The 27688-nt window shown below is 40.9% G+C and overlaps 1 protein-coding gene across 3 annotated transcripts in view; it reads right to left on the bottom strand.

Annotated features, from left to right (window-relative positions):
- plcb1l (phospholipase C beta 1-like) overlaps positions 1-27688 on the bottom strand; it is a 111431-nt gene that overhangs the window by 48751 nt on the left and 34992 nt on the right. For all 3 annotated transcript variants that reach the window (XR_010924374.1, XM_067571894.1, XM_067571893.1), the window contains exon 4: positions 319-459. Coding sequence is in view for 2 of the 3 variants with exons in the window: in XM_067571894.1 (XP_067427995.1) it covers positions 319-459 (141 nt within the window). In the remaining variant the exon portion in view is untranslated. The remainder of the gene's footprint in view (positions 1-318; positions 460-27688) is intronic.

The following is a 27688-nucleotide window of genomic DNA, read 5'->3' as shown; positions in this document are numbered from 1 at the left end:
TGCTATTTCAAAGTTTCAATTCTGGAATATTAACAAAGGCATTTTTAAATGTTTTTCCTCAGTGTGTTATCTGTATTACAATGTCCCTGCATGCCTAGAATATCACTTTATTCAGTTGAAAACATTTCAACAGTCAAGTCACACAGATGTGAATTTAAGACCTCAATTAAAAAACACTGAAATTATTAAAGCTGAGGGAACAAGGTTTTCACCCAGTAGTAATACACACTGCATTTAACAGCTGCTTTCAGTTGTATCTTTAACAAGGTAGTTATCACTATCATCGTTCTCATCATTTTTCTAGTGCAAAATATTTACCTTAGCCGTCTCCTCCTGGAAGGCCATGAAGTTCAAGTAGGTGATGTTGACCATGTCAGGGCCGCTCACCACCGTCAGCATCCTGTTCTCCATCTTCCCCGCAAGGGTGCTGACATCCAGAAGCTCACGCAGCTTAGCTTCCTTAACAGCGAAACACAAACACAGACAAAAACGTGTGATCACCAAGATCAAACTGAGCCAATGAAAGTCATTGAGTGAAGGTGTAAGGTGCATTTTCATATCAATCACATCAGTCCCCGTGATGTCATATGAGCTTTTTATCCCAGCTGCATCTACACTGTAGAGGAACAGATCAGCCAGACCTGCATCCAAACACCACCCCCAACAAACTTCCATTAGTGGAAAGGAAAATGACATAAAACAGGCCATGGAAAAAGACATGTTTTTTTTCTTTGGAGGAAGTAAGAGAGAGTACTGCTCTGTGTCATGGTATTTTGGCTTGATGTTGTTTCACAACAAAAATCGCCCTCTAAATGTGCCGAACTGAAACAAGGCCTGTCAGTATTTTGTAGTTCACACCTTGTCTGACAGCTGATTTTTAATTAATGAGAGGTCAGCTGTCTTAGACAGTGTGAAAAGTGAGGTGGGAGGCTACGGCCTCAATGGATCACAGTGTTCCATACTACAGGCTATAAGAGCAGCAAACATAACAGATTACACAGCACTATGATAGGAGAATTTTCTAGGGTAAACAAATTTACAGAGCTGTAGGAATAGACTGATATTAAATAAATGACAAGGGTGAACTTTCAGGTGGTGGTAACTTTTACCCTCAAAGTATAAAATTACCACAAAACATCTGCAGGGGATTTATGGTGTTATTTGCTATCAGTGACACTGCGATTACTCTTCAAATCCTGAGAGATTACTGGTTTTCAAACCTTGTTTTTAGTTTTGGTAAACAGTCTCTCGTCTCATCATATTTTCAGTTTCACTGTGGAAGATGTTACTGAGAAGAGCAGCCAATGCACAGCAGCACCTTGTGACCAACCGTAACATCACAGGTCAAAATGTTTCATAAAGATTCATCAGTGAATTCACTTAGCTGAGGAGATTCCATGAGGATACCGCTCTCGCTAAGAAAGGTTTTAAATAAATGCTGTAACAGATACTGCAAATTTATGAGAAGTCATTCCCTCCACCCCGAGTAATGCAATCTTCAGATTTAACACAGCCTTAATCCTCTGTAACCTTAATCATCCAAAAAATTCAGCAGGTTAAATGAGTCTGTTGTAAGAAGTCTGTTGTCTGTTGTAACGAGACATTGGATGCTGGCAACAGTCCAGCTCACACAGAGAAAAACTCTGAAGAATGTGTATTCAGCGGAGGTAATTGTCTGAGGAAAACTAAACCAAACTAATTTTAGCAAATATACATTTAAGCAGCTCATCTTTGGTGCAGATCATATAAAAAACAAACCACAATGCCTCCGAGGTGCAAGAGAGGAATAACAATGATCGTTCTCTCTCCTTTGCGGCCCAGTACCCTAGCAGCATACAAAATGGTTGCTCCGGCTTAATTAACACAACAAAAAAAGCACTGTAAAGGATTTTGCCATGAAAGCAAATGAGCTCCCACTAATTTAACCAATCAAACAAAGAGCATTGTGTCCTGTGTCACGCTGATAAATGTCCTCTACACGTCCCTCACGCCCCCCAATCAAATTGCGCGGCTTAGTGACGCCCATTATTATCATGCAACTTTTCTAAAGCGATAATTTGTCCCTATTCAAGAATCTCTCCCTCTCTGACAGCCTGTCTGTCTGTCCTGCCTCTCATACGAGCATTTTTAATGTGGCTGCGTGGAGAGCTACTTTCTCAAAAAAAATATGCCTTCCTATAATTTCCAGAATGGAAGGAGAGACAACCAACTGCATTTTCTGCACATTATAAAAAAATTACAGGTTTTCAGCAGTGTGTGATTTGCAAATATGCAAACAGATTCTTCTCATTTCAAGATGGTTGAGGGTTACATGATCCTGGGTTTGACCACCAATCAATTGCACACAAAATGCTGATTTGAATGAGAATCCATCACTGTCCACTTATGTATTCTGAATGCCACCAACCCCATCAATCAAAGCATAAAAGCCACTTTCAATTTGCTAAAACACACAATGCCAAAGTACCCTTTGAGGGATGCTTTGGCAGACTGCCGAAGATGAAAGGCTTCTGAGAACAGACAAGATGGCAGTAAGATGCATATTTCATTTATTACAGCACTTGAACGTCGATGCAATTTGATACTGTTTTGATGCTACTTGTAGCCATTAGCTGAACATACAGCTCATTTCCTCATAAGCAGTCAGCACAGGGTTGATCGCGGAGGGAGCTGCAGGCGCTCACAGCGCATTAACTGGAGATATATCAGCAGTTAAGTCGGAATAGGACTTAGTCGGGGAGAAATGAGCTGATGTCAGGGAGACGGACCCTGCTGGACAAGAGGAGGAGGAGAGCAGAGGAGACGAGAGGAGCGAAAATGAAGAGAGAAAGAAGTAAAGCCATGAAAAGGGAAGCGCAGAAGAGGAGAGGAGGGGGCTCAGCCATGTGAGTAAAATGTAATTTGTGCTGGTGCATTGTGGGAGCCATTGGAGGCATGCCTGAGGTCCTAGTTACCACAAAGATGGGAGATTTAGAGCCAAACAAGAGAAGGGTGGTGAGGGGGGGTGGTTGGGATGGGATTTGGAATGATAGTGTGGTTGAAGCGAGAAGATGGTTTTGTGTTTCACAACATACTTCACTGCGAGAGCTAAGCCTCTGTATAACACAGTCATGGAGCAACGTCTACTTCCAGAGCACATGCGTGTGAATGTGTGATGTGTATCCATGCTTGTCAGTATGTGTTTATTCAGGCATTTATGGTACATGTTAGCAGATGCAGTTTGTCAGTGTGGGAACTCTTTTCAGAGACTTAGCATTCAGGTGGAGTTGGAGCCTGAGGAAATACACAAACTTCCTCTTCCTGCCTTAGTTTGTCACAGGGCCCAACCTGTCACCAGCTATGCACTCAAACTGTGTCACACTCTGTTAGGCACAAGGGTAAGGATTCAGATTGGCAAAGGGAAGTCAGCCACACCTCAGGTAATTAAACCTGCAGCATAAGAGGGAGGGAGCCTGCACCTGTCTAAACTCACACACGCCAGCTTGGAAACACACAACCGTGAATGCACACACACACACACACACACACACACACACACACACACACACACACACACACACACATCCGCATGAGAGTCTACATGCACAGTGCTGTACTCAAGCAGGCACAAATCAAGATGCACACATCTGACTGCACACACAGTCACATGTATGTGTGGGGACATCAGATCAAAGGAAATGTCAATATGAATGATTGATGATGGCCCAACTACCTACACACATGCGACTCAACACTCGCCTTTAATATATCACAACACAGAACTGTGATACCGTATATAAACAGCTTAAGATGATGCACATCAAATTATAGGTGCAGTTAATCTATAGGACATTATAAGCCTGCAGCTTATATCTTCCCTTCCCTGACAGAAAAACACTTTAAAATGTGAAAAAAGAACAACACTAGACTTGCAATATGCATTTATATTTGTGTCTGTAATAAGCAGAACAGGTGATACTTCACAAAGGAAGCACAGCAATTCTTATTTTGGAGTAGTTTGAAGTAGTGGCAATATTTCATGTTTCATGAAGTGTTTCCCATAAAAAATATGCAGTGGCAGTTGAAATAATCGATTAGGTGTCAAGGATAGCTGCTTTAATAAGTGAACAGTGCTTCGTTCAAGGAAGGTGCTGCTGGTGTACAAATTGATGTTACAGTTTGTTCAGAAGTCATGTGGAAACTACTTTTCTCTCCATAATGTACCAAACTCTCACAAGACGTTCACAACGTGTGCGTAAAAAAAAAAAAAAAGCCATTTTGGTTGGTATCTTGAGGATGGCTGCACTTTGGTTGACCCTGCCAGGCTGTGCAGCTTGTGGTAGTTCGCATTGCATTTTTAAAGCGTCTGCACTTGTTAAGCAGGAAGATGTTTATAAAGCTCAGAGCTTTAGAAATAATTTTAGGGGCTCAGCATTTTGGTGGATGTTAAGTTTAAACATTTTATTATTTATATAAGCTGTGTTTGGTATTTGGTAGCCATTATCAACTGTATGTCATCCCATATGACCTCACCCCTCTACACTTCCTCATTAATTCCTAATCCCTTCATCTAAAAAAAAAACACCCAATTAAGGATCTCTCAACCCGAGAGAACCACAGGTAGAGCCAAACATAACCTCACATGAGGATGGCTTGACAGTTATAAATCCAACTTTAATATCAGGATTCAGATGAGTACAGCTTAACTTATGGAGCTAAGACGCCGTAGAGAAGCAGGACTGCATGCAGGTTACAAGCGGGGCACCAATTCTCCTGCTGCTGGCTAGCCTTGTTAACTAACAGAGCGGCAAGATGCTGCTGGTGGCGCAGCAAAAAGCCTTTGGCATTTGGAGGGAAATTATGGGAAATCAAGCTGGGGGTGATGTGCTCATTCTGCCAACCAAATACTGTGCGCGTGTTTTGTCGTTTATGTGCACCCATGTGTGGGAATAGATGCGTAGCGGTGGCTAAATGATGACCTGCCTTAAGTCAATTACCTTTATGGGGATTTATTGTAGTGTGATGGATTTGTGTAAGTGTGTGTGTGTGAAAGTGTATCTGCTGTTACACGCATTTTCTTGTTTATCTGCCTGTATGAGTCACAGAGTCTGCAGAGCATTTCACCCGCAGCAAAGCTAATCCTAAGACGACTCCCTCTCCTGGCGATGCAGTCATTTATTTAAGAGGGTCATGCTGCATCCGTAGAGCATGTTTTAAACATTAGCCACCTCATAACTTGCATCTATCTATGTAATGTTTTAGTGCTTTCTGTCTATAGACAGTACACTGATCCCATTAAAAGAAAGAGCCGTGTTTTTTTCACCAAGCTAAAGCTATTTCCCGCAAATGGCCCTCCTAATTATCTACACACATGCATGCAGAAACACACAGAGACACACAAGTACAGTCGCAAAAATGTAGATATCACATTCTTCAAGCATCAAGATACCTCAAACTGTAGCCTGCAAGCACATGCAGACAGACACATACTGTAGAATAAAGGGTTGTTTTTCCTCTTACACACAACTTTAATGCCCTGTAAATGATTTGGACTTCAACAGCAAAATGTGTGATATAGTTACATCTCAGCAAAGTATTACCATCTACAGAGCATCAGAATGGTAAATAATCAGGTCACAAACATAAAGACACTTAAAAATGTGATCAAAAGTTAAACAGACCTGCAGCTAAACAGATTGTAGAAGCTTCGTGCAAACACACAAACACACAAAGAAAAAGACACCAGCAACTTCAATTAAAAAAAAATTAAAATTATTACAGTTCACACCCTCACAGTGGGGAACTACAGTGTGGAGCATTTCTGCTACAGGGGAACACCATGTAGCTCAGCTTTAAAGATTTTCTGCTGATCAAACAGTCTGTTTGATTCAGCCTCAATAGCAGCAGCTTTTCACACGTGGATGGGAGAGCTGCCTGCTCCCTTTACAGCTCTGCAGTGAAACTTCCTCAGCTTGAAAACTGCCTGACTAATTTTTCTAGCTTGCAGTGAAACATAGCTACTATACAGTAAAGACTGGGGATGAGCTACAGATAAACCTCTCGCAAACACCTGCACTGTAAACATGATCAAAGAACGCAAACGAGAACACAAGAGGATGAGATGGAAGGTATCGGAGAGGGATCAGGAGGCAGTCTCTGATTCTGGGGCATCCATTTCTTTCTCTCCCTCTATCTGCATCCTACTCTCATCCCCCTCATCCCCTCGTCTGAAAGGCTCACTCACTGTCTTTGTTTCTTTTTATTATTCTCCCACATGGTCATAATTCATTTGAGCACTCAATTGTCAGTGGATGCAAACCACCACAGTTTCATGAGGCAGAGAATTGCCCACAAGGCCAGGAGTAAAAGGTCAGCGCTTCATCAGTCAGCTGTCAGGTGATGCATCACTGACCACAGTATGGCACTAAGTGTGCACACATCTTGCTCTGTGCTTGTGTGCGTGTGTGTGTGTGTGTGTGTGTGTGTGTGTGTGTGTGTCCCTGATATCGTAAGCCATAAAAGACCCTCTCAAAAATCTTAGATAAGGAGTTTGCTACTGGTTGAGTATGCCTAAATGATGCTAATTTCTTTAAATTATACTTATTTCCCTTTAAGCCATCTGGATCTGTTGCCTGTAATACAGCTGTATTGGCTACTATCCATCACTGAAGTACCAGTAGTCACAGTTTGTGAGTTCAAGGATGCTGAGTAGCCTATTCAAGGCAGAGTAAAAGAGGAAAATCATGATTTAAATTGCAGTATCCTAAGAAGTTAACCCTCTTAAATTAAATATTTTCTCTTTACCCTGTATATGCTTGATTGAGAGGTATAATGGTTAAGAAGGGAATTAAAATAACAAAAATCACATCCTGATTAAAGGGATAATTGCAAAGCTTTAGATCAGCATTAGCTCTCCACTGGAAATACATTCGTCAGTGGTGATACGTCTCTGGTGCTCATGCATAGAGGCACAGGTTGAGAAAATGTGTGGGAGGAGGTTGAAAGCCCTCGTTCCAGCTCTTCAATAGGGGCATTTCATTAACCCCGAAGCAGTGAGACATGAAACGAGAGACGGAGGGGTGGACGGAGGGGTGGACAGAGGGGAGACAGAGAGCACATATCACGCCATTTCCAAAATGCCAGCACATCAGCAATAACTTGTGCTGACAGGCACCCATTTTCATGTCTTGGAGAAGTGGTCTTATATTCACACCCAATGCTAATCATCTCATGACGCACAGTGAGCATCACAGACTTTGAGGGGAATGTGAAAAAATGCATTTTTTAAAAGAGCAGTTACACAACCACTGTATTTTTCATTTTATCACCAATAATCTAATCATGGACTGCGCTTACTTACTGCCATAATTCCTCTTACTGATCAGACTTTATTCTACTGCACAGCTAGACTTCTGTCAAACTTTCATTATGCCTGCAGGCAACCAGACTCCAGACTCCAGGCAAAAAGGTATTAGATAGAAATTCATAAGTTGAGTTGTGTTTGATGTTTCATTCCAGAAATGTTTACAATTTTGTAAAAGTAATCCTGGTTCCACACAATACACTAACTAAACCACTCAGAGATATCATATCATACCTAGAGCAAGAAGACAATGGCATTAAGACAATCTTTCTTTCTGTTTTATGTTTCAATACTTTGTTTATACTGTAAATTAATTCCATATTAATGTTTTGCATAAAACTTTCATGCACAATTGTTGCACTGTTGAGCCTATTTTTATAAAAGGGATGGATCTTGGGCTAAAAGCACTGAAGACATCCACCTACACGAGAACAGATTTCAAGGAAATTTGGAAGGAAGACAAAAGTCACCTGCCCATTGTCACGGTGTTTAAGTGAAATAAAATTGCAATGTCTGACAGCTGTTGACAGCTGCGCCTGCAGCCCGGGCCAGAAAATGGCAGAAACTCCTAATTCAGTCTGCCACCCAGCCTATAAAAACTCCTGACATCTCATTCAGGGTGCTGTGTCATCGAGGAGAAACACATTCTTCATTGGAAACATAAGGAATGCTTGACAGCATCTGACTGCAAATCACAGCCCCCCTGATAACTAAATCATCTGATTTAACTGTCACCCGACAGACACTGTCACAAAGAATTGGCCACGGAGGAGTTCTCACTGCCTCTGACGTTTCTTCTACCAATAACTCATCTACTAAACTAGAATGGTGTCTGCTCTTGTGTTTGTGTGTGCACCAAATGCAATTAAATAGCTCATCAATTACCACAAAGTAATTGAAATCCTTACTGTACTTCATAATCGCTGTAATATAATTTCTTTCAATTCATATCAATTCATTCTTGAAATAAATAATTGTATTACAGCCTGCTAAACAAATGTTTTTCATTTTATAGTCAAACAGCCACAATCTTTCCAAAAAACAAATAAGTAAAGAATCTCTATTGACTGCACATGATGACTGCAGGGGTTTGAACTGAATAAGGTTCCAGAAATAGGGGAGGAAATTGGACAATCTTACTGAGAAATCATCTTTTCTCTGGCACCAAGGTAACATGAGGAACATATGCGGGGCGACTACTGCAGTTCTGACAATACGACACCCCGAGTTCCAGCCAACATTACAACTGGAGCAATGCCTTAGAGGCCAAATTAAGTAAATTTTCAACACACAAATTGCATGTGTGTAGTCAATTATGCAATACAAGGGCTTGGATTTCTCTCGATTGATCCAAACAATAGGACTGTGTCAAATAACCCGGCAATCAATGTGTGTTTTAAATTTCAGCGGTTGTATTTGGATCAGAGATTTTCCCTTTAACTACAGGGTCTTTAAGACAAAAATTTAAGTGCTCGAGCCATATGGTGCCTTCAGATACAATATGTGGCAGCCATAAAGAGAGATGTTTACACTCAAGTGCAAGGTGGATGGTAGATACTCTGTAAACTCCCCTAAGACTGACTTCGCTGTTAAAAAAAACTTCTTTAACAGCTGTCTGAGACTTAATGTGCATGTTCACGAAACCCAATCACAACGTAAACCAATACCTGGACACGACACAAGAGAATACAAGATTATACTGACATTAGTGGCTAAAAACAGACTCTTGTAGCAGATGCCTGAGTCACAGGGGGAATGAGAGAACTGTAGGAAAGCAGACTGCCAGCTTGGATTAAGAGGGAATAGAAAAGCTTGGAGGGCAGGACATGAGGATAATTATACAGAAGAGGCTCGCCACATCTCTGTTACAGAATCCCTTTGCACCTCAATTCCTGGTAATGTAACCTGCATAATAATCTCTTACAAGGGCACGTTTTGTCCGCAGTAGCAAAATGAGGTTATAAATTTTACATGTGTTCATACACTTGCGTGTGTGAACCACACTGAGTGCTTGTAAGCATCTAAGAGTAGGTCGGTGTCTGAAGGAGAGATAGTCGGAAGGAATGAAGGAGAATGAACAGAGAAAAAGAGGCAAGAGGACAATTCAAGCTGTGTGTGAATCATTGTGAAGGAAAGATGGAGAGACAGAAGGGGCAAGGGGCAGGTTTGATGAGGTGGAAGCAGTCTGCCTGGCATGCACTCTTCCTCTCGCTGACTGAGCTCACATTGGGCAGACAGGAAGGCAGAGGCAGACAGGAGGGAGCTGACCTCAGATACACCACATGAACTCCAGCAGGAGAAAAATAATCAACCACTGTGACTCACCAGCTCAGCACTTCTCATTACCGAACAAAACTGGGAACTTAGTAGCACACAAGTCAAATAGCTGAGCTGGCAATCAAATCAAACACATAGCTCGTGTGGTGGAAGTATTCAGCAAAGCATGAGAAGTAAAGGGGTTGTGTAATGAAAGGATATACTGCCAAAAACAAAACTGAGAAATGTTATAAACAGGCAAATGTTGCCAGATTTCAAACAATCAAGAAAAAAATAGGTTGGCCCTCACATTGTTGAGAGCTTTTGAATGTGATCTTTTCAGTCAGAGACATTTAACCTCGCTACAATTCTGAACAAATAATGAACAAACAGGTAAGATAAAAACAAGATAGAAAAAACTTCACCCAAAGTAACTCTAAAGACTTTATAAAGTTTGTAATTCTGCTTTTTATTTTTCTCCTGTGTTACTTCAAAGTACTTCCTCCATCTCAGCGTGTTGCAGGTATTCTGGTCATTACTCCCACACACTCTCTCTGACTCATTCGCATCAATTTGTGAGGTGGATGAACCCCATTCTGTTCAAGCTGTCCATCAAGTGGTGGTCTTTCAGGAGGTGGCACTAAAAACAGCTCCCTGGCACTAGAAACTGGCAGGTACATAACTACAGTAATTATCCTGTAGCCTTATAGAAGCTCTAATTTAGTTGAGGCAGACCTCTGTAAATGCTGAGAAAATGTTAACAGCAATCAGCACATAACGTCCACACATAGAAACAACACATGCACGTGCACCTAAGAAGCATCTAAGAAAGCACAGATGCACATACACCCGCACAAAGACTAATAAACACAGTCGGTACAAAAATAGACGAGGAACAGAGACAGTCAAGAGACTGTTGGAACAAGTGGCCACATTTTGATGCATCTTTGAGCGAGTCACTGAATTTCCACCTGCTGTATTCTGACCTCCCAACCGAGAAGGATCGATAAATTGTCCAATGATCAGTATTATTAGTAATTGTTTAAACACATACAGAATATAGACAAATACTTCATGAATCTTTCCCCTCTGGAAAAGAAATCTGATGTTACTACAATGGTAGATCATACTGCCAGCAAGCAGTATAATTTGATATCCGGCTTTTCAAAGCAACACAGGAAATGTTACAATACCAATCCAACCTGAGAAAAGAACCAGGGGCGGACAAGTCTTTTTCATAAGGTGTTGGCACTATTCTGTCTTCCGCGATTGTATCTGAACAGATACTTCCTGCTACTCCATCAAAATCAACCTCTTTTCCTCAAAGAGGCCTGCAAAGTCTCACAGTACATCAGGCTGTGTGTTTGGAAAGAGGGCCATTTTCAGCCTCTAGTCCTCTAAAGGGAGGACTGGAGGCTGAAAATGGCCTCCCTTTGGAGGACTGGAGAGCCAGGAGCCCCATGGAGAGAGGCCCTGTAGGGGGAATGTCCACAATGGGGTCCAGGAGTAAATAATTTATATGAGTCCCTGTTGGCACAGTGCAGCCTTCAGGCTGTAGATGCACTGCCACTGCTGCTGCTTTAAGGAGGCAGCATATGTCCTCTCCCTCTAGCTGATTCCATTCTTGCCATCTTTACTTACAACCCCCCCTTCCTTCCTTCTTGACAAAATACTTCAATATGCTGGGCTCCTTGCTGCGTACAGGACACTAAGCAGATTCCAGCCGCAATGACATCTTTAATAATTCTGACCAGAACCAATTGGGTTTATTGGGGGACATTCTTGCAACACTGAGGGGGAGGGCTGTGTAGCATCAGAAGTAGTCGACATGCTGTATAAAGTAATAGAGAAGCTGAAGAGATGGGGCTGTGCTTTGTCTTTCAGCTTATGGAGACGTACACAGAGACCTGGCTTTATTCATCCCAGAGACATGGCTTTGTCTGGATTTGTTAGGTTAATATGAATGACGCACAGGAGTTGTCCAATAATATAGTAGATGGCCTACAATTCTCACTAAGTCTGCTGTCTTCTAAAATAAGGCCACATGGCAGAGACACAAAATGTAACGGCAGTACACTACAGAACACCTTTATTTTGATGCAGTCCAAATATGCATTATGAGCATTTCTTGTTTACATATTACCTAATAATGAGGATTGGTCACAGCCAGGGTGATGATGTGGTCAGAACATATTATGAAATGGTACCTGTATACTGTGGGACAACAAACAATAGTACAATAAAGATAAGTAGAAGTGGAGTAAAGGATGCAAAGTTTCTTTACTGCAGGTTGTGACCAGTGGTGGAGTTGCAACTGGGAGGACAAAGAAGAAATCCCGGTGGTATAGTATTGTTTTGAGTCTTTTACAGAAAACTGAGTGCAAAAAAAAAACAAACCTACGTATAATCTACATGATACGCAGGTATACACTTTGTACCCACTAAAAAAGCTACAGGATTTTAGCATACACTAAAAAATGTGAAAGGATATGTAAAAATATAGTTTTGTGACAGAACTTTCACTTCATTCACTTCCATTCATAAAATTCACTCTGTGCACTGTTTGTCTGTGTTATGAAGTGCAGAATGTGGTGGCTTCTCATATAGGAGGGGCTTTAAGTTCAACCTACTCTTAGGCTAGTAACATCGCCACAACAAAACGTGTGTGTGTGTGTGTATGTGCGTGCTTTGATCGCACTGTATATCTTCCTTTCTAGATGAGAACTCCTGGTCAGCCTTGTATACTGAGAGTCAGGGATTTTTAAAACAGACATCCTTGGTTAGAGTGGAGGGACAGAAAGTTAGGTAAATATCATCCAATATGCAAAGCTGTGGAAAGCTGTGGTATTAACATAAAGTCAATTACTATATGCAAATAAGAGTATCGTTAATTCATGGTCATCTTAAAGGTGCAGTAATTTCAGACTTTTACACCATTAAATTACTATATGGTATGTTAGATATCAATAGTTGTCAGATAATTAGAGCTATTCAAGGAGTGGAACATTTGTCTCCTTTCACCTCCTTTTCATGCATTGGTTAGCCATGGTGCGAAGTTTGTAAACAGTTTCTTAAATACTTTTGAATAGATTTTGGCCTTGTTCAGCTCTAGTTGCTATTGCTAATGTAGATACAAAAAAAGACAACTTGTATGATGATGTTAATTAGTCATGTTTTTGTTTACTTCCAGGTTGTGTTATTTGCAGCACTACAAAATCAACTGGTGGCCTCACAGAAAAAAAGAGTTTCCATATCTGAGGAGTGGGTTTCCTGTAAAATCCAGTTCTCAGGTTCCAAGAACACAGAGAAACAGCCCTGACCTCTTTGAGGAATAAGATTTGACGTCAACAGACATCCAGGGCACACGAAATAGCTAAGGAGTTCACTGGAAAGGGTGGACAGGATTTACTTGGAAATATGGTGAGAGCTGTGTCAGAGACTGTCTTAGCTGAGACAGATGCTGAACCAACCTTTCACTGGCCATGAAAATCTCATTGAGCTTCAGGAAAAAAAATTGTGCCAACGTGGGCACTAGTCTGCATTCAAGGTACAGTTGCACAAAAATCGTGGAACACATAGCAAAAGAGATGCAGAAAAAAATTGTTAATGGCACTGTGTCTTCTTCAAGCAAGTTGTCCTCATTGATGAGGCTACATCTCTCAGCCACAAATCTGCCATAATTGTCAATATGAAAGCCTTTATAAGTGGAGCTACTCCCAAGTTTTTGTTTCTGGAGCTGGTTGAGCTGGAAAGCCAAAGGGCAGGGAGTATACAGGAAACTCTAATCAAGTGTTTGGACAATGCAGACTTCAGTGAAGAATGGCTTAAAAAAAAACTGGGTCTCATTTGCCTCTGATGGAGCCAGTATCATGTTAGGCAAGAACTCTGGCATGGCAACCAGGCTGACTGCAAGATACCCTAACCTCTTCACATAGCACTGCATGAACCACTGTTTGGAACTGGTTGTATCTAATGTTGTGGATGATGTTCAGTCAATCAACCACTTCAAAGCATTAATGGAGAAGATCCACAATCTCTACAGTCAGTCCAATCAAAATTCAGGGGAACTTCTGGACGCAGCACAAGAAGTGGGCTCACAAGTCCTGAAAATGAGCAGAGCTTTAAATATGCGATGGGTGGCCAGCTGTGAAGGCTGTGTGGAGGTCGTAGGAATTTCTGTGTGATCTTGGACTCATGTAGGATGCACTGTCTGAACTTGCAAACCTGTCTCAGCAACTCAAAGCCGATTAAATCACACTTTTAAGAGCAGAAAGGCTTCTGAAGCGCACCATCAGAGTGCTGGCGTCATTCAAAGAAATCGGAGGAGGCACTGAAAGCACAGGCTTCGGGACATTTTGGATCGGTTTCCCTAGAGTCAAATGCAGAGCTCACACCAATCAATGCAAAGCACTTCCTACAAAGTCTGATTAACAACATGGAGAAACGCCTCTCATTTGAAGGTGAAATGCTTCGTGATCTCAGCATTCTGGACACAAGCACTGGCCATTAACACCTGGCATACTGCGTGGTGAGTCACAAGTGAAACCACTGTGCAGGCGGTTCAATCTTTGTGAAGACCAAGCAGTTAATGGTATGAAACATTTCCTCAAGCACCCACACAGTGAGTCTGAAAGCCTAAAACCACTCATACGATGCATGCAGACCATCACTTGCAGGACGGCTGAGTGTGAAAGGGGTTTCAGTCTTATGAACAATGTATGCACAGTAGAAGTCTTATGCCTGTTGGGTCCTGACATGCTGAGGCGATTCTGGCCGGACTCAGGCCCTTTTCTTTTATTTTTTATAGATCGGGCTTGGGTCAGACTCTCCTTTCATTGTGCCAATTTCTGTGCAGAGTGCACATAGGCCACTGTATGAAATATTGTTACATGTATTATATTATTTGACGTTAGTCATTTGGCAAAGAGTACTTTGAAACATTGTTCTTCAGTTTCTGTAAAATTACATCAAAGAAAGGTTGGCTGTAGATCTTTATTTACTCATTTGCTGCTGGATTACGTAGCTTGGCTGTATTCTCTACTGAATGCTTATGCTTCTCTGTAATGGACAATTGGTATTAATATTTGTGGGCATGATTGTCGGTGGCACTGGTATTTATGTTTGAGGCCTATAATAAGATTACTTCAAAAGTTTGATTCAATAAAATATAAATTTTGCATTTTAATAATGTTTCGTGTTTCTACGACAACACTGATGAAATATGTGTAATGTAATGTAATGTTTGTGTCTACCAGAGAGAGCACACATCAGAGAGAGCTTAAAATGATATTGGTGTTGGTCTCGGGTCGGGCTCGGTCTGAAAAATTGCAGACTTTGTTGGGCTGGGGCTGGGCTAGGGCTGGCGTTTTTGGCCTGTGCAGGGCTCTAATGCACAGAAAAGAGATCTACAATGTTGTTGTCCCATGTAAGTAAGTAATTTGATGATCATCAGCATCAATGAGCCCCCTGTAAGTCTTTTTGAGCCAAGTAAGTACGTCACAACATGACTGAGCAGCCATAGCTCTGCCATACAAGCAAGGAGGCAAAGCACACCTCAGATGCCTGAGTACAAACTTATTTGGAAAGTTTTGTTGACGACCAGGCTAATTATGACCCCATACCTCCCTTTCTTACCCTATCCCAAGGATACTGCCAGCAAACACAAGAAACTGGACCAGGTGGAACAGGAGCTGGGCCGTCTGTAAGTGTTCCATCCTTTTTCGAGGGCTTGTGGGCTGACACACAGCGAACCCAGCATGCATAATTTGATGATGTTGATAAGTGCTTTTTCCAGCCTTTATTTATTAAGTTCTGTCTCTGAAGCTTATTTGTCTTGCAGCAGTTCTTGGATGCTTTCCCTTGCATTTAATCTGATACATAGCACAAGTTTGACAATGGTTTGGAAGATAAGTGAACATACTGTTTTAATTCCTCTCCATTCCTCTGTGTATTTTTTTCTCACTCTCATCCAGACCACGATTAAGAAGCCCAAAGATCTATCATTGTGATGAACCCCCATGTGAAGCGCACCACTGACTGTCAAAACAGTGAATGACTGTCTCCTCCAGCCATGAGGAATCACCAGGGATGGTGATTAATATAAAAACAGTAGAAAGTCAGTCCAAAGCATTTAAATCTCTCCAGCTATAAATGTCATAGGCTGGTAAAGTTTTGTGTTGCTTATAATAAATTGTTGATAACACATACCCAGTCTTTTAGAACTCTCTCAATTATGTGTGAATGCATCTACGGTATGTGTTAGTGAGTGTGGTGGTGGTTATGTGTCGTTCTGGGACGGGTGTGTACAAGGCTGGGAGGGAATCATCACAGTATACACACTAGACTACACTACTGAAATTAAGTAGTCAAAATCCTAAACTAATGGACATAATTCAAATGTTTGATGTTAAAATATTCTCAACTTTGTCATATTTTCAACAATAGCTTGAATAGATTGATTAGATTAAAGTTTAAAGTATTAAGTTTAAAATAAATTTGCCAGTAAACTTAATTACGATCATACCAAAGGATTAACTGACAGGAGTTAGCCATAACATGGAGGTAGATTATTGTTGTGGCAGTTATCATAAAATACATTTTAATTGGATGGAGGTCAATCTGGTTTTGTGAAAAAACTGTGTTCTTGTATAATTCACTGTCAATTAGTCACTGTCAAACTGTCAACTGCACGTTTTAATGCTATTTCTGTTTATATGTATTTTTTGCAGGCACAGAGCAGTCACTGATGATGAGACAAAGAGAGAAGAAAGCTTTGTCAAGATTTTCTTTAGGTAAGAGACAGTGTGACCTGAGAGTCCATGTAGAATGTGAAGTTATTTATTCAGAGACTTGAAAGTTTTTAGCTAATGTTTTTGTTGGTTTGAAGCTATAACAGATTAGGGATGTCATTGACACCTCAGCAACCTTTACCTAACAGAGCTGTGCCACTCTGCTGGCTCTGACTAAAAGGGCAGGTTAAAACGCTTCTCATATTTGTACCTAATGTGGCTTCACTTTTTTTAATTATCATAAGAGTACAACAACAAAATCAATGTTACATTCCTGGGGCATTCATGCCCACCATTAAGGTAATGCTCTCTGTATACTCACATCAAAGCTCATTATTTTTGATGGGACACTTTCTGTGGAATCACAGAGAAGGGAGGGGTGTTTGTTTCAGAAAGCAAGTTATGGTGGGTCATTCTGGCCTTCACAAAACAGTCTAAAGAAACAGTTGTTTAGCACCATGCTGTCAAGCCAATTCACACACTACTCATCTGTGCATAGAGAGCAAAATTTACAGGGTGACATAATTCTGTGCATAAACAGTCCTAATTGGGTCTCCAAATCCCTCAGCAAACATTTGAGGATCCTCGGTAAGCATCGTGCAGTGATAATTGTGATTTATCCTCTGTCTGTAGTCATCATTTAGCCTTTTGCCATCATTAGTTTCGTCGTGACACAGAGAGCCTGCTGTCTCGACATCCCCAGACCATCTGCCAGGCCAGGCCATGCCAGCCACCTACCACCTTCACATAACGCCCCATTTGGTATGGCATCTGTGTGCTCCACTGATCTGCCAACAAAGGATTACTGAATGTTTAAACAAGCTCTTAGATATTTAACAATATTCAAATGGCCATTTAATCCTATGGTCTATGTTTGAGCTAATGCATTGAGCCGACAGTGATCTGGGGACACCCCATTTCAAGATGCCACGGTGTTAATGACACACATGAGAGGAATCAACACTCCATGCAGAACTAGCCTCCATATCTGATTGGCTTTGATTCTGTGTGACCGATCTCTGATAAAAGATGATTATCAGTCCACGGTTGTTCTGTTCCAGACAACAGGCACCTATGGCACCTCTAAGCTTAATTAGCCAGTCTCGGTTTCTAAAAGCGGAGCAGGAGATGTGTCTGGACAAAATGTCTGCTGCTTGTTAACAAGATAGACTTTTCAAAACAGCTGATTGAAACCTCGGACTTGTAATCTGCTGCTAAAAGTGCTTGGCGTTTTTTTTATAGCCTATATATGAGACAGAAAGAGAGAGAGAGCTTTCACTAAAGTCACTGAAATTGCTTTTGTTTCTTGGCTGTCCTTCAGGAGTAAAAAAGAAATTATGGAAACAGGCTAGAAGGGTTTTGGACAAACATTGTGTTCATCAATCCTCTTATTCACCCCAAACACTTTAAAATTGACACTCATATCAAACTGCAGGAGCACACTTTGTTTCTGTAATGATGACAAGTGTAATGTAACAGGAACACAAACAAACCTTTGTGTCAATTTGTCACAACTCTGCGAGTGTACATCTATTTTACAGCAATATTATTCTAATCAAAAGGCATATATTCACTGTTTATTGTATTATAACAGATACTTGCAGAAGAAACAAGTCTGCAACATCATCAGTCTACCATTTCAAGCCAAAACATTTCAGCCAAATCAAATCAGACATCCATTCCCTTCCACCTTGAAGTAGGACATATGAAAACTTCCATCATATTTGGTGGACATAATTTCAATTGCCTCACATTAACTGTGAGTGTATGTGGATAAATATCTCAAAGATACTGTACAAATATCATCAACATACACAGAACTAATCAACACACGGACAGTATTTACTGGCAGAGATCATCATATCCTTCTCAAGCTCAATGCCTGGCAGTTGCTTTATATGTTGGTGCTTCCTCTAGTATGTAACAATGGGCCTTTGAGCAGTGTAGCTTGGCTTGAAGAAAAGTTTCCATAATTGCAGTACATTACATTACATAGTGGGATGAAAAAAATTCCACCTGTTTTGTGCAGAATGCCTTTATTGATATTGCTGTTTCAAGTGGAGTTTTCCAATGCCAATGGACTGGTCTGTCTGGGTAATGAATGTTACAGATACTGTATGTAAAGATAATACATTTTAGTATCAGGCTAGTGTAATAATGTTTGTTTTTTAAAAAAAGACATGAAGCTGGCTTATACTACTGACATTTACTTTCAAGACAATATGCTTTTAAAACTGTACAGTACTTGTTACAGTTAAGTGGGCATGTTTTTTCCCACAGAGCATTGTCAGCATCTCTGGCAAGTGTTAAACTTTTGAATCAGAGCTCCAGTCTGTCAGTCACAAAACCATGTGGAATGCAGAGTGAAAGTCAGGGAACTTTTTCAGCCAAACAACTGGCTACAACATGTAATAGCATTTCCTGTGGAAGCAAATGCACAGAAAGTGAAATCTTTCAGGATCAGAATCAACAAAGTATCTAAGTTCTCTGATCCAAACTTAGTTGAACTAAACACCATTCAAAGAGAAAAACAAGTGAGACAGAAGAAAAAAAATTGAAAGTGTCCTCCGCCTCCATTTACTCCGGTCTTTTGGACAGGAAATAGTTCGAGAGAGCTCTGTGGTCTCTGGAGCAGCAGCAGACATTTTCTTTACTAACCCTCCTGAGATTTACTATCGAAAACCAATTAAGTCTTTGGCGTGCTTGTGTGCTTGGAAGGGATCGTTGGAGAGAGTGAGAAAGGTCACCTGTCTCTTTGTGTCTCAGCTTGGAAAGGACCCTAAAATACACACGAACACACACATTTATACATACAGCTACAAAAAAACGATCACACAAACATACCCATGTGCGATCCGTCCACCGGTCTCACCTATGTGATTAATGGTGTTAGGAGCTGACTAGTGTGACCAGGGCGGCAATTAAAAGGATACCCAAGAACTGCTCTCTGATCTCATCCATCCTCCATGATCTGTTCGCCACATATCTATTATGAATAGATGGATGATAACTGTATGGCGGGAAACTTGGAGGAGATATTGATCGCCCCAATTAAATCCAAACAAATTACAGAGGAAAAGGGGAGAAACTTGCTTCTGCCTGCAGGCATGTCTGGATGTTTATTTAACTATGCAATTGCAGAGTCTGTTTCCAAAATGAGATATCCACAGTTTGAAATGATCAATGATAGCTAACATTCCTTCATTAGCATTCGCAATCATTAGCAAGTAAGGCAGATTATAGTTTTCAATTAAAGTTATGAGTCATTTGAGACGTTTGTTGCCAAAGACTCATTTCTCCAAAAATCTTTCAAGGAAATTAACATGAAAATGGTGCTGAGGCTGCGCCAGTGGTGCTTCTTATCTCCCTGTCCATCTAATAGCTTACTGCAGATATATTAACACTTCAATGACTGCAGAAAGGTCCAAGCAATTGTGCTTTAAAAGTCAATTTTGCTTGGTTTAATTACGTAAGAACAGATGCTGCAAAACACTGGCTCTTTGGTAAGTCTGATTATTGATGAAACAGAATGAAACAAAATCAGCCGTATTCAGTCAAGCAGAAAAAAACTTTTTAACTCCCTCAATCACTACTAGAATCACAAGTCTGGAACAGCTAACAGATCTCAACAAATGTTGCTCCAATTACTGCAATTAAACAAACTCCTTAAACTCATGAAGACATATGCTTTTCAACCAAAACAGACTGAAGATAGAGAAGAGAAGTGAAGAGAAGGAAAGAGGTGTGAATATTTCTAGATGGCAGTAGAGTTAATTAGTAGTTGCTGTGATTGCTCCTGTGCTCTCCTGTCAAATGGAAAGCTACCATGTGTCAGAGAACCTTTCCTGCCCTTGTTAGCTCCATGTTCGTCCTCTTCACCATATGGTTTCCATGGTAACAGACCCATCAGACTGGTCATAACCCTCATATTTCATACTCACCTGCAAAGTGGGCAATGTGTGTGTGCAGCAGCATTGAATGTCTCCACTGGAAGTTAATTCCATCATTTGTTGTTACAGCCATTATTTGTGATATTCTTATCACCATATAAAATCAGGTTTGGTTTTTTACCCCATTTATAGTCTAAAACATTAAAAACCAGAAAATCAATCCTGGCTATCACTATCATCAATAACTTCCCTGTGAATTATGCAAAATAAGGTGGAAGGTTACCCAATGTAGTCAAACATCAGCATGTTAAGTAACAACTGGAATCATACCTGATTGGAATGAGCATCTAGTTCAATATATAGACAACAGCACATTGATTGATTAGCATGGGAGAACAGCTAAATTGAGACTGGGATCAGTCAATAGTAGGACTGCTAAAAGCCACTTATTGTAGACTTATGGTGAGTCACCAGTCAGTGGCAGGCAAAATGAGTTACTATTAGGGTCATGGCTGCTATATGTCTTTCCACAGTGCATTTCATACAACAGAGGACACAGGGCAAGTTCCACGCCAGATTGATGAATCTTTGTCTGTTTCTCTATCAATCTATCTACCTACAGTTTTTGTGCTGTGGGTGTGGAGTAACCTTACCCTGCTTGTAGGAACTAAAATGAAAGACAAATGGGTGTCTGTGTTAACACCGATTTTTCTTCACCAGCTAAAACGCTGACTTTGAGCTGGCAGTGGCTCTGTTCTCTATGAGAGCTCCCATCTCGACTGGTTCTTATTTGATCAGCTCCAGTTCCACTGAGACAACCTTTGCTGGGTTAACAAAATGTCACATCTGATTTCATTGCAGGCATCAAGTGGCTTGCCAAGTTCCACTGGAATAGACTGACACCAGCATAGTGACTAAAGAAAGGGTCATCGCAAGCCAGCAGTACAGCAATTTATTTGTTTCCACTTTGATGGTTTTCTGTATTTTTGTTCTTTCAGGACTTTCTGACCTTCAGTCAAGCTGCTGCACCGGCTGCTCAGACATGATGTGCTGTATACCTTCATCTTCAAATGCTATAGATCAACCTCCATCACTGCAACCTTTACTGCATAGAAACATTACTGATCTGTCTTGTTTTTAATAGTGCTGCTACAATGTTTTTGTCTTACAAAAACATCCTGCTACAATGTCTCCTGTTGCTGTGCGTCTGATTTGCTCTGTAATTTAATGAGATTTTGTGATCGCATCTAACCAATGGTCTTCTGTTTGGATTTCTTTGAGACAATGCACAGCCCACGGAGTTGTCTTAACTAAATTCAATAACAGGAACAACCGAGAAACAAATACAACACTGTGAATGCCTTCTATTATTGGATATTACAGCTTGTTTGTGAAGCTTAGTGTGAAAAATGATTCTTATTTCTTTTGGCTGATCCATAAAGCAGACAACAAAACTCATATCCCTTGTCCCCTCTTTCTTTCCAGCACCAAGCTAAGATAATACAAAGAAAAGCAAAAATATGCACAAACTCAGGAAATTCTCTTATCCGGGGCTGCTTTAACAGAGTGAATAGTTTGCCAGAGACATTCCAGCAGGGTTTCTGCTAAAGGTGGGAACTTTACCTGCACAGGTGCACCATTGTGCTCCTGGCCTTTTCACCAAGATAGTCATCTCTGGACCTACTTGGGTAACTCTCCCTCTGTGCTGACAAGGCCGCTCTGTTCATTAGAGTCTTGATTTCATCTGTTCATTCATTCGGTCATTCTCTTCCTCATTTATCTCGGTCCAGCAGCTTGGCCTCATGTTATCTTGGAACAGGAGAAGCTTCTGAGGTAGAGAGTGAGCATCACTTTCGATTTCTCCATGAGCGGTAATGAGATGGCCTTCCTCACATCGGGGGAATTCATCTATGTGCAGGGATCATCTAAGTAATTGACTGAAGAATAAAACCCAAACCCTACAGGGTCAATCATGCTAACCTTCTCTTTGCTTTTTGCTTTTCTCTTTTTTTTTTGGTCCTTGTCCATATTTCATTCCATACTTCTGGTGCTCACCTAGAGGTTACACTGATGAGTGGCACAGATCAATTGCTTTGCTTTGACTGATGACAAATGGTGCTGCAGTTTCTTTTATGAAAATCAATGATGCTCGTTTACTTTAATCACCTCTTACTGCAAGCTGCCATTTGCCTAACAGCCGATCCCTCTGATGAAAACGATAGTCAGGAGAAACGGATTCCAATCTCTCCTTCATATATTGGCACTGACTGAGCTGACTCTTAATGAGCGTGCCAGACTGACTAAGAGAGAGAGAGAGAGCTTGAGAGGAGAGGAGACGATACACGCTTCGGTGGCATTATGGTATGTTTATTTCAGTGGCCAACAGAGCACAATGTGTCGTGAGTATGACTGCATGTGTGCTCGCATGTTGTGTCTATGTGTGTGTGTGTGTGAATCATGTCTAAAACGGGAGTGTGTGGGAGTTCTCTCTCCAGACCTGTGAACTGACAGACAGTTTCATGGTTCTGTGCAGCTGATTTTACTGGTAAGCTATCTGAATTTCCTAAATGACACAACTCTTCACCAGCAGAGAACAGACAGATCAATGAAGAGAAACTTATTAGAGAAACAATTGCTTCAAAGTCTCGGTTTGAGACAATAAACAACATTTATGATACTAGTTGGCAAAACTTGCTATGAGATTCACAGTGAGTCCACTTAAGCATTACGGCTAATAATGAAAAATGAATGTGAGTTTAATCAATGCTGCATCAACGATTATTTTCATTGTCGATTAATGTGCAGATCATTTTCTCAATCGAGTAATTATTTGGTATATTAATTATTCAATTCAAATTCCCTAAAGCCCAAGGTGACATTTAAAACCTAAAGATATTCAGTTTATTATCAAATAAGACAAAGCAGCACATCATAATCAACTTGATTGTTAAAGCTCCAGTTTCATCCCTGAACCACATAGTAAGGTTAAGTTTTTCACTACAAGTACCAGAGCCAGAGATATAGTGTGCTTTCAATCTCTATTTCTCCCTCTGTCACACACACACACACACACACACTCAGCCTTCCTAACAAAGGCCTTTAGAGAGACTCATTATCATTGATTGTCCTCCTGAAGTTTCCTTTTACATTCAGCTGCTCATCTCTCAAACCATCAGCGCTCATTTGCACAACTGTCATTCTTAAGGATCTGATCATTAATACACTGCAAAACACTAATGGTCTCAAGTCCACTATTTGAACACACTGCCGCGTGACACTTATCTACAGCCTCAGTGTGAGCAAGATGTGCTGCCAACATCCATCTGACTAAATCTCATAGGTTAACACTGATCCCTGCATGTAAGGCTGTAAATAGGGAACAATTATTATTTCCCTTTGACTACAGGGGACTGTGTAGCTTTGCAGCAGGTGAGGCCAGAGTTTGAATTACAATTTGTCTCTCTGGGATTGCGAGTGAGACGATGGTCGAGAGGGTCTGCATATATATTACTGTGTTACATCATGCAGCGCAGGCTCATGTTTACACGCACACACATTACATCATTGAGACATACTGAAAATAACACCTTTACGTAATGTAGCAGAGATGTTACCTTTCTCCACTCACACACTCGTGTGCACAGACACGAATAAATCAATCAGCGGCTCGGTGATGAGCCGAAACATGGCTCAGCTGGACTTGCTATATATGTTGAGTATCACGATGTACAATATGTCCCCACCAGAATACACATACAGAGCTGTTATTAGCTCACATTTAGTGAGAGATTTTACATTTTTATTGTAAACACTAATGGAGCCCGTGATTGAAAGCCTCTGCACAGTGATGAGAAAGGTTTCGTATATCAGCCAAAGTCCATATACTGCATATGAAGTGTCCTCCACTAACTTTGTAACTGCATAAACTTATATTGACAGTACACAGTACAATACAGCACACAATAAACCAAGCACACCATGAAATGTTACTGAACCCATATTATCTAAAATTTCCACGCTTTCTCTGCTATTCATCCTGTCATGCGGAGACTGTAGCTGTGTCCAGGGTCAGACAAAGGCCTTGCCCACTCTTAGGTGGATAGATCTGAAGGGCTGTGATTGTTGCAGCTGGAGCACATACTGTGACCCTGTCCTTCATCAATACACACCAGACAGCACCGATGATGGAAATAAACACTGCCACAGCAAGAGCCTTAATGCACCCCAAAGAAACATGCTGTAGAGAGTCGATTAAAAAAGCCCTCCTCACTTGTACAAATGCATTTAAAGAAGCGGTTAATATTATTTTTGTTTTATTTTTATGTTTTATAGTTTGGTTTTAACTGAGCTCACACTCACTTGAATCAGGATCTTCGGGCTGTTTTGTATTTTGTAACAAGATTTTGGAGAAAGAAAAAGAAGAAAAAGAAAGCCAGTGCTCTGCAGTGCCCAAAATAAATGCCAGGATATTAATACTGTCTGCCCTGTTTCATGTTTACTGTCTGAGCTATGTAATCACCGCCTTAAACACTCTGACAACACAGCTGATTTGAATATGCGTTGAATAAGTATATTACAGAGGGGGGATCTAAACCTTACAGTAGCTTGCTGTGTACTCGGAGGAGCTGTTAAGCACTTACTGCTGTGGGAGATAGAGCTTTAGCCGACTTTGTTGGCCAGACAGAGCGGTGGTGATAATGGCCTGCTGGCCTCTCCCAGATCCTGTTACACTGCTGGGGACATACAAGCTGCTCTGTATTTAGCAGCTCTGCTGCGAACTTAGACTGTAACAAAGCTGGCGGCCACTTCCTCTCACCTTACAGTAAAAGTCTGAAGGAACAAATAGCTCTAGAGGGAAGGCAAATCTTAGCCGTGATACTGCTGCCGACTTCAGCCCATTCATTACATTTTTATTCACAATCTAGTTAAGGAATGCCAACAGAGGAACTTAAAGTATAAAAAAAGTGTCGCTGTTGATGTACAGCACCTTGAATATCTTTAAAAATTACACACATCATACTGCAGCGGCATGATTATAGTTGCTTTGTGACTTTGTTTTGCAGTTGTAAGTGAATTCCATGTGTTTCTTAGCTGATAACAGTGGCTGCAGCAGTCCAGACGGACTACCTTTGTAAACTATACTCTGACAGCACTCCAGAAATCAATTTGCTCCCTTCTCAGTTGATTGTGATTAATCCTTTTGCACAAGCCTCCACAAGCAAGCCTGCCTGTGTTGTGTGAAATTACTACAGCCAAAAAAAAAAAAAAAAATCCTATTTTGAATGAACTATCAGGCAAACCCCTTTGCCTCTGCTGCATCGCCCTCAGTCATCATGGGATGCTATTTGATCCTCATGTCTTGTTTAACATACACATGCACACACACATATACACAGCAAAACAATCACCTAGCACGTGGAAGACCGTGCTGTGGTAAGATAAGGATATTATAATTATCTGACCACAGTCTGTCTGCACATTTTGCCCACCCACAGTGTTGCAGCGACTGTGTTACCTCCATTATAAGAAATGGAAAGACCTGAGAATTAAGTCTGCCATAGAGATCACCCAGTTTTTCCATTTTAAAGATGTATATTACAACCTGAACTACACAGGAAGGACATTTGACAGACAGATATCTGTTTGGTTGTCAAAGAGACAGAGAGGAAGCATGTAATTCTGTCTGTCAAACACCTACTGTAAGCAGCATGGTGAGATACTGATTACATTTTCCTCTTGCCGGTTCTGCCCATAAAGAACAATTCAGACAGAAGACCACTTCCAGAAAGCACAAGTACCGAGAGAGCCTTACAATATGCCCCTCACAAGTGTGCCAGGAGGTAGAATTGAACAGAGTACAAGTTATCTGTGAACTGTTGTGTAGAAGTTAGTTGTATAGTAAGCTGCACACACCAAATCACAGATGTGATTGGCTTTTGCTATTTGGTTTGTGCTGAGGAGAGGGAACATGCTGTGCGGGAACAAGCTAATCTACTGATTTAATAAAGGGACAGTATGAATGGATGGTTTAGAACAGTGGGGCCTGCATCAGTGGCCAGGGGCTTTAACACATGTAGAACAATGAATACATTTTAAAGGACATGGATTGATCTCAATCTAGGCTCAACTCATTTTTTTAAACTAAATGTATAGAACATTCCTACTGCTTACAAATGTATGAAATAAACAAATGATTTGACAAGTAAATTATGCTTTTTTTTCTTTCTTTTTGTTTTGTCTTTTTTCTGCCACTGGTGAAGTGAATGTGGAACTTGAGAACTGGTCAGATAATTATGGCCTTATTTAACTAGAAACTGGATGTGGTATTCTTTTGTCTTTAGTGGCCACTAAATATCAGTGGAAAGCCAACATCCATGAAATTTCAGCTGGTTCAGGAATGAGAAATATCAGATATAATGTACGTCTCTCCACAGATCAGCTAAACACTTATTAACGTTTGTGAGACCCTGTCATTTAATTATTCCTTTATTATATTTCAGAACTGTATAGTAGACATGGATATTGTTGTTCCATTCACTGTCCAGCAATGTTGGCTTTTTGAAACTAACAGTTTGTGATGGGCAAAGATACTCCTGAATAATACTGAATACTTAAGGTGCACAAAGTGAAGGAAAAAAACAAATCTATGCTCATCCAGCTGATGAGTTGCCACTACCAAAATGAAACAGATACTTCTTTGCCACCACATTTTTAATACTCCACAACAACCACAACAGCGTAGAAGCAACAGCGAATGCTTTTATTCCTCTGTTCTTTGCATTGGGCATGGAAAATCTGCCACCTATTTATGGGTATACAAAGTGGATCATTATTAGTGCTCTGCTCACCAGACCTGAGGGTGTGTGATTTATTTCTGGAGCCACCCGTCAAACAAAGGTTGCCTCTTGTCATTCTGACAAGCGGCCAATCTAATCAGCCTGAATGATGATGGGGTGGACACATGCTAATTAGCATCAGCAGCCCGAACATGGTAGAACAAAGGACACTGCTTTTGTCGTGCTTTGTTATCCCAGTCAGCGTATGTGCGCTTGTGTTCCGGTGTGAGATTTGTGTCTATGAGCTGTAAATGCACTCAATGTACAAATCATAGTGAGTGTTCCTCTCTATCAGATGTATTTGTGTATTGTGTGTGTGTGTGTGTGTGTGTGTGTGTGTGTATCTCAACAGGGAAATGGTGTGACTCATAACTGAGTAGCTGGAGCCCACGGGCAGGGTGGCATAAGTTCATCAGAGGTCAGACGAGCCACCCACACACTGCGATGAGTCGATGAACACAGCGGCGTGCTCCAAATCTAAATGATGTTCAGACAGAAATTCCGATATCTCTCAAAGACAATATGAAGAAACTTGAGCTGTAGTAGAAATGAGAGCTCAAAAGAGGTGAGCCAAAG

Source organism: Thunnus thynnus, chromosome 18 (genome assembly GCF_963924715.1).
Source record: "Thunnus thynnus chromosome 18, fThuThy2.1, whole genome shotgun sequence".
NCBI lineage: Eukaryota > Metazoa > Chordata > Actinopteri > Scombriformes > Scombridae > Thunnus > Thunnus thynnus.
Note: the sequence above shows the minus strand (reverse complement) of the source record. Positions and strands in the feature narration are given on the sequence as shown.